We start from the raw sequence: 16,556 nt of genomic DNA, 5'->3' as shown, positions 1-16,556 counted from the left end.
TCTTTTTTTCCCAGTTGTGTTGATGGGCTTGTCGCATTTCGTTGTTGTTTTTCTGGTTTCTTTTGTTTTGGGTTTCTCGATTCGGAACGTTTTGCTGCTACAGCGTATGTGATTTTTGTCTTGGGGCTTGGAAACCATAGAAACAGTTGTCTTCGTTAATCGTCTTAGCAAATTGTTTTGAGCATCCACCGTCTTCTCTAGGGAAGAAATACGGTTGCAGAGAGCTGTCACCATCTGCCTCAAATCCAGTAAAGTAGACTCTATGTTGAGGTCTGCCGGGATCAAAGGCGTCTCTTCGACTTCTTTTGCCGTGGGGAGTCGGTCGTTGAAGGTAACCTCGTATCGGGCAGTTTACTTTCTGGAGTTTGGGTTTCGTGTGTGTGTGTGTGTGTGTGTGTGTGTGTGTGTGTGTGAGTGTGCTCATGTCTGCGTGTGTAGGACAGGGCAGATGGAGAGATAGAGATGGGGAAGGTGTTTATGCCAAGGGATGTTAATTTTACTGCACAGGGAGATCATGTTATTTTCTGAATTTGAAAATAAATTGAGATGATCAGTTGCTTTATTGTAAAAATGTTAACTGTTCGAATTTGATGTTTATTCCTATCTTATCTAACAATTCTGTGTTTTGAATTGCTGTATTTAAATGTTCTGCGTTGAAAAGTTTTTGTTTTTTATTGTTGTTTTTGTTTGTTTGTTTGTTTTTAGTTTAATTGTTCTGTGTTGTAATTTATCAGAACTGTTCTGTCTTGTTACTTATCAAATTGAACTGTTCGCATTTTGGAAATGTCAAACATAAACTTTGCTAGAAAACGCTATCCTTATAGAAAGCTCATGTCCATTGAAGAACTGAACGAATTTTAACTGATTTGACAGGAAATATATGAGACTGACGCCAGTGATTCATGTTCATTAACCCTACATTGTGCCAGGGTTCGTGATGCAGGGGTGCTACATTTCCACCAGTGTGCCACCAGGAAAGTTAATCAAGGTGGTATTAACTTTTCAGATAATCTCATTATAAAATCAACAGTGATCATACAATGATGAAAGTGCTGCAAAAAGTAATGTGGATTTCATGTTATGTAGACCTGTGCATTTGTGTGTGTATGTGTGTATGTATAAGTATGTGTGAGTGTTCCTATGTATGTGCGTGTATGTAATGTGAGTATAATGCGCATGTGTCAAATGCATATGTATGTATGTACATACATCAATTTTTTTATATTGTTTATTTTGTTAGTGTTTTCTTTGTCTTTGTGTGAATGTTTGTATTACTAAAAATCACCCAGATATACTTGTCACTATATTTAATGTTCTTCCTCTTTGCAACATTACTTAAGTTTAACGAAATTGTTTTGGCTGCCTGAAATGAATTACACAGAAAGCCTCTTCCAACAAGAAAAATTAAATAATCGTTGGCCTTTGTTTTTCGTTGGCGTTGTATTGCAAAGATCTCTTCCGAATTTTTCTTCAGCAGAATAAGTTTTCTTGTTGTTTTTCAAAAGTACATGTCCTACGCCATAACCATGTTATATGCCATTTACTTAAATGAGGTCACATGTGAAACATCATGTAAATATTTGTTGTCCTTTCAGCATCAATGATCTGAAGTAGATGACTCCTTTGTGCAGCAGCCCACAACAACCTCCAGCAATACCTGAGACTACACAAAAGGACCATGCACACCCCAGCGCACAGCAACGAAGTGATTAACAGTATAATCGTTAAATTTTGTACACGACTTGGCGAATGTATCTTATTGTTAACAATGATACAGTCATATCAATTCATATATACATAATGTCTGCGTATTTTCCATGCCTTCTAATCAAATTACATATATCATTATTTTCACATACAATTTTCCGTCAGTGAGTCTCTGAGATTTTACTTTCAACACATGCACACAGTTACGTTCTTCTTCAATATCCAGCAGATCACAAAGTTGGCTGGCATGACCACGTGAAATCATCTAGTATTTTAGTACATGCATTAAATGTCCAGCTAAGAGCGCATTACAATACGTTATGCTTATTTTGATCAATATTTTACATCATCAAACAAATAAACACTGCCATGAGATCCTTCTCTCTCTCTCTCGTTTAGATTTTCAGCCCAACTGCTGACAAGATCAACTTCACTCCTCCAGCTCACGAGGGCAGAAGGTATGCTTCTCACGTAGTTGCATAATCGTATTTACATGTGCAGGTCGCCCTCCCCCCCGGCGATGTTTTCGTAATAATTGTTGTGAGGTATGTCACAAGACATTCGACTTGCAAAACGCAAACGTCGCCAATTGGAACGGCGATGGCGATCAACAAAATGGAAAGTCGACAATCAAATATTCCGAAAACAAATAAAGTCAAACATATGATCTCATCAGAGAAGACAAACTTCTTTTCTTCTCAAGTTATCGATGCCACATCCACCAAATCTCTTTACTCTATCATGTCAAATCTTCTCGGTACTGCAAAAAAGACTCCTCTTCCTTCTGCCTACACTTTATCTGAACTCCCCAATGTCTTCTCCTCTTTCTTTTTTTGACAAAGTCCAAAATATTCGTTCCATCTTAGACCAAATGCCTTTCCAACCTACTCATCCTGATCCTCAATTCAACGGCACTCCTCTCCATTCCTTTAATCCATTAACTGAAACAGAAGTCCGTGAGATCCCGAAAGAAATGACAATAAAATCCTGTGAGCTCGATCCTATACCAGCCTCTGTCTTTTCCCAGTGTGTCTCACAGCTTCTCCCCACAATCACCAATATTGTCAATCATCCCTTCTCACTGGAACGTTTCCATCCACTTTCAAAACTGCAATCGTCCGGCCTCTTCGGAAGAAATCCAACCTTGACGCTAACATTTTGAAAAACTATCGACCAGAATCTAATCTTCCATTCATGTCCAAACTCCTTGAAAAAGCTGTCCTGAAGCAGCTCAACAATCACCTTTGTTTCAACAGTCTCATCCACCCATTTCAGTCTGCCTATCGTGCTGACCACAGCACCGAAACCACTCTCCTCCACATCCTGAATAACCTACTGCTAGCGTCCGACTCAGGACAGATCTCCCTTCTCACTCTTCTCGACTTGTCAGCCGCTTTTGACACGATAGACCATTCTCTCCTTCTTTCCCGTCTTCATTTTACAGTTGGTATCAACGACACTGTTCTAAACTGGTTCAAATCTTATCTCACTGATCGATTCCGGTCTGTCATTGTTGATAATTTCCAGTCTGAACCCGTTAAAATTGAACATGGAGTCCCACAGGGATCTGTTTTAGGCCCAGTGCTCTTTACACTGTACACTGCTCCTCTCGCTGAAATTATCAACCGCCATAATATCAGTCATCATTCTTATGCTGATGACACTCAACTCCAGAAGAGTGATACGCCCGAAAAACTGTCGTCGCTCTTGCAAGAAACATCCAACTGCTTCCTGGACATTCAAAATTGGATGACTCTAAATAAGCTACAACTGAACGCAGACAAAACGGAAGCAATGATCATAGGAACTAAAAAAAACTCTCTTCCATCGCAACTGACACAATCAAACTTGGCAGTACATCCATCCCTCTTTCAAGCTCAGTCAGGAACCTCGGCGTTGCCCTTGAAAAAACACTGGCCATGCAAAAAATTTTCAGTCAGACATGTCAATCCTGCTACTGTCAACTGCGGCGCATCAGTTCCATCCGGAAATACCTGTCCGTTGACGCAACATCTAGACTTGTCGTTTCTCTCATTCTCCCTCGCCTTGACTACTGTAACTCTCTATTGTCTGGTTTGCCTGCTTCATCCATTCAGTCCCTTCAGCGCATACAAAACTCTGCTGCCCGACTCGTCCTCAGAAAGAAAAGATCTGAGCACATCACTCCTCTTTTGCAACATCTCCACTGGTTGCCTGTCTCACACAGAATAAGTACAAGATCAGCACTCTATGCTATAAATGTATTCACAAATCAGCCCCTTCCTATCTCTGTAGCTGCCTTCACCTCTACACTCCATCTCGCTCACTACGATCAGCTTCGGATCCACTCTGTTTACGCATACCCAGATTCAAACTCTCGACTGTTGGCCGCCGTTCTTTCTCTGTCTCTGGACCTTGCAATTGGAATAAACTTCCTCTTTCGCGTCGTCAAGTCTCCACACTCAGCTCTTTCAAGTCTGGCCTTAAAACCCACCTCTTCCCAAAATAGCCTCCCTTCCCTGCCTCTTCCTTGTCTTCAGTTTCTCCAGTTTTAGAGTTATGCATGCGTGTGAATGACTGGTGCGAAAGTGCTTTGATTTGTCTATGCACAAGATTCAGCGCTACCATTATTATTATTATTATTAGGTAGATGACGCTTATGCTTTTAAAAGCCTCGCAGTTTTGGCTGCTTGTGTGTGTGTGTGTGTGTGTGTGTGTGTGTGTGTGTCTGTCTGTCTGTCTGTGTTTGTGTGTGCTTGTCTGTGTTTGTATGTATGACAGAGAACGAACGAACGAACGAACTTTTTTTTAATGAGGGAAGTGGAATAAGCATGCACATGTTTTTTTACATCCAGCCCTCAGGGCCAAGAGAAATGAAATAAAAATACTCGAAATGTTATAGAAGTACACACATGACATTCAAATACACTCAAATGCACAGTAAACATTAAAAGGTACAGATCATAATGCAATGACATAAATGTATATAAATATAATAATAATAATAATAATAGAGAGAGAGAGCATGTGTGTGTATTTGTGTGTGTGTGTGTGTGTGTGTGAGGGGCTAGGTTGGTAGGTGGCTGGGTGTGGGTGTTTATGTATGTGTGTGTTTGTGCCTCACAATCTTTGGTTTAACAACACACACACACACACACGTTCTCTCTCTCTCTTGGTTGCATACATAAATGTTTTCTACGAGACACATGATATGCAACGTTATTTGCAATATGAGCACATCAGCTGCATAATCAATAAAAACAAATCTTAATGTGTGTAAACACACACCAACACACACACACAGCTGACACCCCCCCCCCCCCCCCCCCCCCCCCCCCCCACACACACACACACACACTGCGCGTTCGTGTCAGGTAACCGCAATATAACTGTCTGTATCAGCTGGCAACAGGACCGACCGCTCTGAGAACGACCGTTAGGCGCTGGAGCACTTGGACGTAGAGACATCACAGTGCATGTTGCTTGCGTGGTCAAAAGGAGAAGTCTGTGCAGCAGCAGTAGAAGCAGCCACGACAGCAGAAGCAACAGCAGCAGCAGCAGCAGCAGCAGCGGCAGCTAGCAGAATTGGTGGAAGAAGCAGTGATGACGATGAAAATCCTTTCAAGGTGCTACCGGTACTGCCATATGCCGATGTGGCTGAGCTTGAGTCTTCTCTTGCTCTCTCTGGTGTTCGGCACGATGCTACTGAAGAGCCTTTCGCTGTGTTTTTACAGTACGTAGTGTGTGTGTGTATGTGTGTGTAGTAGTAGTAGTAGTGGTGGTGGTGGTAGTCTTCAGTTTAAGGTTATTTGACTGTAAGTGATTGTTTTTTGGTAGTGTGCTTCTTGTTGTTTTAAATAAATAATCTGCATGACATTTTCGTTGGTGTGTGTGTGTGTGTGTGTGTGTGTGAAAAGTTGAATGATATCGAATTGTATCGTATTGTACCATAGTGGACTTTGTTGGATCGCATTGGACTGCATTGCATTGTAGCAATAGATCTCTTTCCTTAAGAGATAAACACTGTTCTCTTCCTGCGTGAAACGTGTCGTGTCGCATCAGCGAAGCGTCACCAAGGTTTGGATATTCCTGCCTGTGTATATTTAATTGTTTCCCAGTTAACCCGTGACTGCCTTAAGACGTAGCACTTACGTCCATAGTGACGTCACTGATAACATCATCAAACGGAGGGAATTATTTCAGGAAGGTTGAAAATTCACACATTTGATCCAGAGAAGTGTATCTCCAGACCATGTTCTCAGTTTGAGCTGATTGTTTTGGACGTTGATTTATGACTTGAAACAGCTTATTGCGTCGACAGCTCATACACATTTTAGGATCGATAAAACATTTTTTCAGAATACAATTACAATATCGGCACGGTCACACACACACACACACACACACACACGAAAGAGAGGAGAGAGAGAGAGAGAGGGGGGGGGGGGAAGGGAGAGAGAGACAGACAGACAGACAGAGACAGAGAGAGACGCACACACACACACACACTTTTAACGCGTAAACCTTGCATCGTATGTGCACTAGTTTTTCCCCCCCGTTCTTTATTATTTGTTTGCTGTCGACGCAGTAAGCTGTCGACGCAATGACATGGACCCCTTTCTACTGTTTGTGTTGTTGTTCTTTCAGACAGTCAGGGGGTTTAAAGCCGAATTTCGCTTTGGACAGGATTTTGCCAGCGGAAACTCCCGTGATACCACGTATCATTTTCTGTGATGAAACAAACACACACACACACACACACACATGCGACACACTGGACCTCGGTTTATCGACTATCGTACAAAGGAAATTAAAAACAACAAAAAGACACAAAGCATTTTTTATGTGCGAAAAAAAGCGGCACGTTTATCGTCTATCGTGTAAATGGAAAATAAAATACAACCGAGAGAGGTTCATGTTCAAAGTTTGATCTGGTTTTACCCCACCCTAAATTGTTACTAACGACATTCGCCGCGTCCATAAGATTATTTTTTGAATAGATTTTTTTGTTTGAATTTGCTTTGGCATCATCTGCTGGTTTATTATAGAATAATATAATTTCAGAACTCAAGAAAAAAATTGTGAACACAATATCTTAAACTTTCCCTCCCTTCCTCTCTCTCTCTCTCTCTGACAACTCTTTGCTGTTTTCATTGCCTCTTTGCCATGAGGGCTGTATGAGATTTGCATTTCTGCATATGCACGCTTGTTCCACTTCCTACAATAAAAAAAAACAAAAAAACACACAGAAGAACAACAAAGACCAAAAAACGTTCGCTCGTTCGTTCGTTCGTCTCCTAGGCCCATTGCCTCCAGTCTCTCAGTCTCTTGCTTTTCAGTCGTTTGCACGTCGTCCTTCAGTCCCTATACATATGTTGAACGGAAATGTAAAATACACACAGAATCACTTCTCAGAAAGGAAAAAAAAAGAGAAACTGAGAGAGAGAAGAAAACGTTCATATCCGAATATTTATATTAGTGTCAGGTCAACTGGGGGTCGGTGATAAGAAACTCTAGAGAGAGCTGGACAATACAAGGTCTTCAGAGAAGAAGCCCCATCAGACAAGTGTTTCGGCCCTTAACTCTAAGGGGGCCGGGCCGCACCCAGGTCATAACTCCTGGATACACTTGTATTGCCGCCTTTTTTTCCAACTTGGTCCTCAGTAGGTTCGAACCCGCGCCTCCAGGGTGGTCGCCATTTCAGGACTAAGTCACCTTTCTGGTAGGCGTTTTAGCCACTGAGCCATCGTACGCCTAGTTTGAGTTGTGAAATTCATTCCTCCTCGACCAGATCCAGCTGGAACTCTTTTCTGCTGCTTCTGCCATTGCCTTGAGAGCCCTTGTCCTCTCTCTGCCAGAAATCGACAGCTGTTTCATGAGGCTCTAGGCAGATTCGCCCACAAACCCTCTTGCACCAATCTCTATGGCGAGGACTTTGGCTTGGAAGCCAGATTCTCTCAGGTTGCTGGCTAGACCAGCATACTTCTTGGTCTTGTAGATGTGGGCTTCATCCATTCTGCTTTCGAATGATACACAGCGAGCTCAATCAGAATCGCTTGTTTTGTTGCCTTGGAGTGGAGTACTATGTCAGGTCTCATGCTGCTCTTGCTGATGATTTCCGGGTGTTTCTTCCCTTCTGGTAGGTCAACTGTGCATTCCCACTCTTCGGCACCATCCAGCAGCCCACGTTTCCATGCTTTGAATGTCACAGCTGTTTCTGGTCAGACGTTTTTGCCTTCTGCAGAGAGGAACTTTACTGGAACTTCTGGTGGTGTGTGTGCTCCTTGGACAGTGCTCTTCACGTGTGCAATTTCTTTTAGCACTTGGCACGGAAGAAGGCTGCGCAAAAATAGAATCAATCTTGCTGATTTTTGTCGACCATCCTTTCTTTTCACGGTGACAGCAAACATTCAGCTGGGCAATGTTGAAGAGACTGGTTCTGGAAGGTTGAGCTCTGTGTTGGTGGTATTGTTGCTGTTGTTTTCCAGCTCATTCTACACAGGTTGCTTGCTGGTCAGCCCTGGGGTCTGGTGAACTGAAGGGAGACGGAATCAAATATCTCCACGTGTAGTTCTACCTCTCTCTCTCTATCTATCTCCCCCCGTTATCCTCGGAAAAAACGTTGAATTGCACGAACCGTATGTCTAATTAATGAGGAATCAATGTAACACTGACCGGTACGTCTTTTTTGTTATCAAATTTAAAATAAACGCGACGAAACAGAGCGAAATTATTATGAATGAAAAAAAAATAAAACCTCAGTCGAGACTTCCAAAAGACTAAGAGCACTCCTGAGTGCAGCTGGCACCGCGAACCCACTGCTGGTACCGCGTCACTCGGCGGGAAATTAATTCAGTTGCGTATCTATCTATTTAATTATGTATCTTATTTTACTTCATTTTATCCTATTGTATTTTCTCTCGGGGCCTGAACTGATCTGAACTTTTTTCCTACCTGAGTGCAGAACACCTAAATTTACTTTCCCTTGAATAGATCTCGTCGCTGAGTGCAATGGATGAGAATCTGAAAATTCGCCTCCGTGGAACGTTTTTGAACGAGTGCTGACGACAAATACAACTGGAGTAGCACTTTACGTCACTCGGCTGCGGATTGAGTGAGGCTGCGTTGTTAGTTTTGTCTGCAAGTAAAGATAACAGCAGTTCGAGGATGACGGCACCATATACACAGTGTTGTTAACCTCGAACATTGCCGTCATCACACACACACACCACACACACACACACACACACATGTGCATACACATACACACACTTCCTCACTCCCACACCCCCTCACACATTCCAACATACGCCCAAGAGAGAGAGAGTACAAAGTAGAAGGCCGCGCAAATTACTGTTCTCCTACAACTCCACAATTCCTTCGTTCTTTTGTCCCAACAGGGCAGTTGGATTTTGTGATACCGACAACAACTTCCACTCCCAGACTTCGAAACGAACCAGTCTGTACTGCCACGGGGTTTCGAGGCCCATCCAGGCCTGTTTCCCAAAACTATGTTTCCACCATCTCCAAGACACCTGGAGGGCGGACTTTCATCAGCCGTTTGGGCCAGCGACCAGTTCCGAACAAAAACGATGTGAGAGCGGTTGTCTCTCCCCGTGCGATCAATATGAGTCGCCATAGCCGTGAGCTGCCGACGGCGTATGCCATCACGCCGACGTATACACGGAATACGCAGAAAGCGGATCTGTTACGTCTGTGTTATACGCTGATGCACGTGCCACGAGTCCACTGGATTGTGGTGGAGGACAGCGTGGAGAAAACTGCTGCGGTGAGTTTGGGTGTATCTGGCTTGGGGGAAGGGGAAGGGGAGGGGAGGTTTTTGTTGGTGTTCTCTGTGTGTCTGTGTGTGTGTGTGTTTCTCTGGAAAAAAATTTTTTTTAACTTTCTTTTATATATTTTCTGCCGTTTTCAGAAACGTATTGTTTTAGAATACATGGAAAGAACTGATTTTTCTCTTCTATCTGAGCCATAGATATCTATTGTTGACAGACAAAGCATTTCCAGAGATAACGAGTTTGTTAAAATTTACCACGGGCATATCCATCCATCCATACATTCATACATAGATGAACTAAACACAGGGTTATTACTTGGACTTGCGTGTTGAGTCAAAAACAAACGAGAAAAGAAAGCAAAAAAAAAAAAAAAAAAAAGGAAAGAAAAGACAACCCAGAAACTTACCCATGTTGCACGTATTTCGCTTGGCAGTTTCATGATTGTCCTGTCGGTCCAGCCCCACTCAAATATTATGTTATTGATTTGTAATAACATAGTTCACGTGAAAGCTGTTGCAATATTTGACTGCACTGATCCCCAGAACACAACGCCGCCGTATTGTGTCTCAACTGGAGAATGAAAACGCTAGTGTCTGTCTCTGTCTCTCTCTGTCTCTGTCTCTGTCTGTCTGTCTGTCTGTCTCTCTCTCTCAGTGTAATGTTATGTCTTTTTGCATTGCGCGTGTTACTTGTATCTTTCATTCTATAAAGACAGGATGAAAACAAGCCTTATGTGCTTATTCCTTTTCATCCTGTCAGTAAAAAAAAAAAAAACAACAACAAAAAACAAGTTGACCTGGGAGAGATAAATCTCCACTCCCTCCCCACCAGGCGCCGTTACCGATATTCGAACCCGGGACCCTCAGATTGAAAGTCCAACGCTTTAACCACTCGACTATTGCACTCGTCGGTCAGAGTTCGATCCTGGTGTGGTGCGCTTGGGGGAAAGGCACTTTACTCTGATTTCCCTGACTCCGCCGGGGTGTGAATTGGTACCTGACTTGGTTGGGGGTGGGGGTGGGGGTTAATTAAATAACGGAGGAAGGAGAAGATTGGTCCCCCGCCTTTCATGTGCCGAGCCCTAGAAACAGTGGAGAATTCACTGTTCCTTTCTGGGACCTTTAACCTTCATCCTTTTAACCTGGCAGAAGTATGGATCGTTTGGTGCGAGTGGGTATGAAATGAAAATTGGCATCCATAGGGAATCAAAGAGGTGAATGAGTTGGATCGTATAGTATAAATTTTGCTCGTCACAGGAGTGGAAACATTATATTGACCAATCTTGTATTGACTGGTTTGTTGTGACTCGTATGTTCCCAGTGATCCATGAGATTTGACTGTTAATGTGTGCTGTGAGCTGAGACTGGAAATGTCATGTTCTGGGATCTATGTCTTTTTGTTGTTGTTGTTATTGTTGTTGTTGTTGTGTATGTGTTTGTTGTTTGTTTGTTTTCTCTATTCTTCATCCATTCTTTCTTGCTTGTTCGTCATTTATTTGTTAACTAAAAAACACCCTTGCAAACGGTCACCATATTATACAGGTGTGTGTATATTATGTGTGTATATGTATATGTATATATATATATGCGTATATATATATATATATATATATATATATATGTGTGTGTGTGTGTGTGTGTGTGTGTGTGTGTGTGTACTACCTCTATTGCTAAAGGTGGTGTGAATTGCAATTTTGCTTTATTGGTGTGGAATTTCATGTGAAATTGTAATGGAGACAATGTTGAAAAGAAAATATAACCTTCTATGCAAGGGGAAAAAAAATTTTTTTTGCTCGTGTACATGCACCCGACTCGCCATATTTGTTATTCTTGGGTCTCGTGTTGTTGTGTTTATTTTGTGACAATGTCCTTAAGTTGACCACACACACACACACACACACACACACACACACACACACACACACACACACACACACACACACACACAAAAACCCACAAAAAAAAACAAACAAAAAACAACTTTTCTTCGGATGATATTCCAAACTTAAGAAGGGGACGCGGGGGATATGGGGTGTGTGGCTAAAACAAAGCAAAATAAGGTAATAGATAAGCAATGTAAAAAAATAAAATAAAATAGATAAATAAAGTAAATAAATAAATACATACATCGGGAGTTTGGAAAAGGGTTTATATGCAGTGAGCTAAAGGCAGTCAGTATAAAGACAACAAACAGAATTCAACAAATGACATCAGATTCAAAAGCACAATGTGTAGCATTTCACACAGAGAGAGAGACAGAGAGAGAGAGAGAGAGAGAAAGACAAGGCAAGACAAAATTCTTTATTTTTGAGGATGATAGATAAGCGCTAGTGTGTGTGTGTGTGTGTGTCTGTGTGTCTGTGTGTGCGTGCACGCATGTCATTTTTAGTAATATATACCTTTTTTGTTGTTGGATGTTTTCATTTGTAAATATTGTTGTGCAATACCCTATTGTCTTGTCATGAGTATGTGTGTGGGGGGAGGAGGGAGGGGGTGAGTGGGGGGGGGGTTAGTCTATCGTCAGCTATTGGGAATTCTTATTTGACTAGTTTTTATCTCTTCTTATGTTGCGCAAGATGATTTTATGCTAGTGTTTACAACGAGCCTGTGGTTGCACAACTTAATTTCCATGTGGATGAATAAAGTGGTTTTGATTGATTGATTGATTGAAGCGCTGGCGCACTTTTTTTTACATCCAGCCCCCACCCTGAAACAGGGTGTACACTTCACAATACTACATTATATACTGATTGATTGATATGGATACTTATATGGCGCCTATCCTCGGTCGGAGACAAATCTCTAAGCGCTTTACAAACACGGGGTCATTTACACAACAGGCTGCCTACCTGGGTAGAGCCGACTGACGGCTGCCATTGGGCGCTCATCATTCGTTTCCTGTGTGATTCAGTCAGATTTCAGGCATGCACACATACACACTCAGACAAACCTATAGCATTTAACATTTTAAGTGTATGACCGTTTTGTTTATTTGCTCCGCCATGTAGGCAGCCATACTCCGTTTTCGGGGTTGTGTATGCTGGGTATGTTCTTGTTTCCATAACGCACCGAACGCTGACCTGGATTACAGGATCTTTAACGTGCGTATTTGATCTTCTGCGTGCGTATACACACGGTAGGGGTTAAGGCACTGGCAGGTCTGCACATTTGTTAACCTGGGAGATCGGAAAAATCTCCACCCTTTACCCACCAGGCGCTAGATTGAAAGTCCAACGCTTTAACCAGTCGGCTGTTGCGCCCGTCATTGCATGCACTACACAATGCTACTTATAGTCATAAAATGCGTACACTATACTACATAAAGGCATTAGCATGGTAATAATATAACATACACACACGCGGTGCGCGCGCGCACACACACACACACACACACACACACACACACACACACACACACGCACGCACGCACGCACGCACGCACAGACACAGGCACAAGCATAGTATCAATAAACTACATAGAAGAAAAAAACAACCATAGAGAACACACACGCTCTCTCTCTCTCTCTCTCTCTCTCTCTCTCTCTCTCTCTCTCTCTCTCTCTCCCCTTCTTCTTAAAGAACATGGCTACCATGAAGAATCAAAACAATTGAGAAATGCAATAAACTCACATGAGCGCAAAGAAAAGAAGAAATATTACCGAGACTTATTATCCTCAAAAGAGAACCCCAAATCAGTGTAGCAAGCTATAAATCAACTTACGAACAAACAATCTTCGCCAAAGTCAGCCGTGATCAAAGGTATTTCGGTGAATCAGCGGAATACACACTTTTCCACAATAGCCAAGAAAGTTATTACCACAGATTACACAAAATTGAATCAACTTGAAAAGTTAAAATTGTATTGTCGTGAAAAGAACACCCCAGTCAAGTTAAATATTCCACCCAATACAGTATTTGAAGTTTACAACTACCTTGTCCATCTAAAACAGACAGGAGCCCGTGGACTGGATGGCATCGACAGCAGAATTCTCAAACTAGCCTCTCCAGTTATCACGGATATATTAACGTACATTTATAATCTGTGTATCGACAAAAACTACTTTCCGAACGCATTTAAGAAAGCAAAAGTTATTCCTATTTACAAATCAGGGGACACCTCCGATCCCTCAAACTATTGGCCAATTTCCATTATTTCTGTTCTTTCAAAACCACTAGAAAAGCACATAAACAAACACATTTCTCATCACATTCTTGTCAATGAGGTTTTACATCCAGCTCAGTCTGGTTTCAGAGAAAAACATTCATGCCACACAACATCAGTCAATCTTATAGATGACTGGCTTGCCAATATCAACAATAGATATTGCGGTGTTCTATTTGTTGATTTAAAAAAAGCATTTGACGTGATAGACCATAACCTCTTACTTAGAAAACTTGAACTATATGGACTGGCAACCAGAAGTCTTAGTTTCCTCCAATCATACTTCACAAACGGGCAACAATGCGTGACAATGGGTTCATCAGTCTCTGTGCTAGCAGCACTTGACTATGGCGTTCCTCGCGGGTCTATTTTAGGCCCTTTACTATTCTCAGTATACATATATGGCCTGCCTCTCCATATAAAATCCGCGTGCGAACTCTTTGCGGATGATACAACAATCCACACATCCCATACTGATATCAACGCTCTTACTAAAGACTTACAAGAAAGTACTGATGAACTCATTCAGTGGACTAAACTTAACCACATGTCTCTTCATCCACAAAAAACAAAATGCGTGTTGATCACCACCAGACAAAAGAGGCAAAACTGTCGATAAATTTCCTTCCATCCAACTTAACAATGAACCTATTAAACAGGTTAGTGATCATAAGGTTTTGTGAGTCATATTAGACAACAATCTCACTTGGATTCCTCACAGAACTTCCCTTTGCAAAAAGACAGCCCAGAAGAACTATCAACTATCCAAAATAAAGCACTTCCTTGATCTCCACTCACAGAAATTGAATTTTCAAGCACATACCCAGTCTACAATATTACGGATCAGCACTATGGGACTCCGCCAGTGCGAACACCATGAAGCCATTACTAACTCTTCATAAATGGGGGCTTAAGCTGGTACTCCTAAAAAAAGACTTCCCTGTTGGACTCAGACTATAAACAAGCGAATATTCTCCTTCTAATCCGTAGATTAGAGTACAACAAAGGAATAACAATGCACAAGACCACGACAGGAAATGCACCACCAACACTGATAAGCATATTTTCTGTAAATTCATCAATGAATCCCACAAAAACCATATCCCAATCCCAAGAATTGCTTTGTTCAAATCCAGTTTGATTTACTCAGGCGCCACTCTATGGAACTCACTCCCAGAAACAATTAAACACCACTGCCCAACTACCTTCAAAAAACATTACTTTTCCCACCTTATGACAGTGTTAGTGTATTGTCCACTTTGTTGATACCGATTGACTCTTGGTGTATTTGTGATTTATTTCTATCACAACAGATTTCTCTATGTGAAATTCGGGCACACACACACACACACACACACACACACACACACACATACACACGCGCGGGCGCACACACACACACACGCGCACACACACACACACACACACACACACACACACACACACACATGGAAAGTGACAGAGAGAAAGAGAGACAGACAGACAGACAAAGGGAGTAGACAAGAAAGAAACAGACAAACGAAAAGAGAGAGAAAGAGTGTGTGTGTGTGTGTGTTCTATGACTCTCAGAACCCAAGGTCTTTTTTTTTTCCCAGCTCACTCCTGTGACCAGTTCAGCTGTGTGCAGAGAGGGAAGTGGCAAGAATTTTGGTGCACTTCACAACACAACAACTCGTGAACACATATTCACCTCAGCGCCCAAAAGACACATGCACCACGAGCACTTCTCCAACTATCAAGTTCAAATTAATACAGAAACACAGCCACACCATACAGGAAATCTGACCTTTACAATAAGCACATTATGACAACCAACTTGGTGTCATGACAACATGCATATACAAAGCATTTCACAATTAATAATAGGAATACTAGACTAACAGATCAAAATTTGTATTACTGTTAATTATTTTCAATGAGGTGATTCTTCAGATTTTTCTTAAACACGTTTTTATTTACGATACTTTTCAGAGTGAGTGGGAGATTATTCCATAAATTTCCACCAGAATACAGAAAGCTGGATTTGTAAAGGTTGTTTCTTGGTCTAGGTATGCAGACCATGTGGTTGTGTATGTATTCATTGGTTTTAAATGTGTCTGCAATCTTTTTGGAGCATTTCCATACATAACATTATGCATGCAAACAGCTTTGCTGAAGTACAGCCTGTTGTGAAAAGATAATATATTAAGTTGTTTATAGTCCATTGGGGTCAGGGAGTTCGGTTTTAACAATACTATTTTCAGTGCTCTTTTATACATACGGTGAATAAACTTCAAGTTTGAGAGGCTACAGCTGTCCCATAAAGTTGACGAATCGATTACTGGCAGAATATGTGCACAGAAGAAGAGCTTTCGTGAATGGGCGTTAGGGATCTTTTGATTTTTGAGAGACGTTTACTTAAGTATTTCGTATGATCAGTCCAAGATAGATCTTTATCAATAATGACACCCAGAATTTTATGTGAATCTACCTCTTCAATTTTATTGACGCCTAGGAATAGTGGTTTGGTGCAATGTGGTGTGTGTCTGTGTGTGTGCGTGCGTGCGTATGCGTGTTGTGTTGCGGTGTGTGTATGTGTGTGTGTGTGTGTGTGTGTGCGTGCGTGCGTGTACGTGTTGTATTGTGGTGTGGTGTGTGTGTGTGTGCGCGTGCGTGCGTGAGTGTGCGTGTACGTGTTGTGTTTTGGTTGTGTGTGTGTGTATGTGTGTGTGTGTGTGTGTGTGTACGTGCGCACGTACGCGTCTGTGTTAGTTTGTCTGTTTGCGTCTGTGTATGTGGTTGTCTGTGCTTTTCTGTTTTTGTTTTTTTGTTGTCGTTGGAATTTGTCACCGTCACTCTTATCATTGTTCCTTGTCAGGCCTATGTGTGTGTGTGTGTGTGTGTGTGTGTGTGTTGTGTCGTGTTGTGGTGCGT

At 41.9% G+C, this 16,556-nt stretch overlaps 1 protein-coding gene across 1 annotated transcript in view; it reads left to right on the top strand.

Annotated features, from left to right (window-relative positions):
• The first annotated feature begins 5,100 nt into the window (after nt 1-5,100).
• Nucleotides 5,101-16,556, top strand: part of LOC143281539 (galactosylgalactosylxylosylprotein 3-beta-glucuronosyltransferase 3-like) — an 18,560-nt gene continuing 7,104 nt past the window's right edge. Inside the window, exons 1-2 of the mRNA XM_076586755.1 lie at nt 5,101-5,419; nt 9,087-9,475. Coding sequence (XP_076442870.1) covers nt 5,290-5,419; nt 9,087-9,475 — 519 coding nt within the window. The 5' untranslated portion in view covers nt 5,101-5,289. The remainder of the gene's footprint in view (nt 5,420-9,086; nt 9,476-16,556) is intronic.

The sequence above is a fragment of the Babylonia areolata genome, chromosome 4 (assembly GCF_041734735.1).
Source record: "Babylonia areolata isolate BAREFJ2019XMU chromosome 4, ASM4173473v1, whole genome shotgun sequence".
Classification (NCBI taxonomy): Eukaryota; Metazoa; Mollusca; class Gastropoda; order Neogastropoda; family Buccinidae; genus Babylonia; species Babylonia areolata.
The sequence above is the reverse complement of the archived record's forward strand: the minus strand, read 5'-3'. Positions and strand labels throughout refer to the sequence as shown.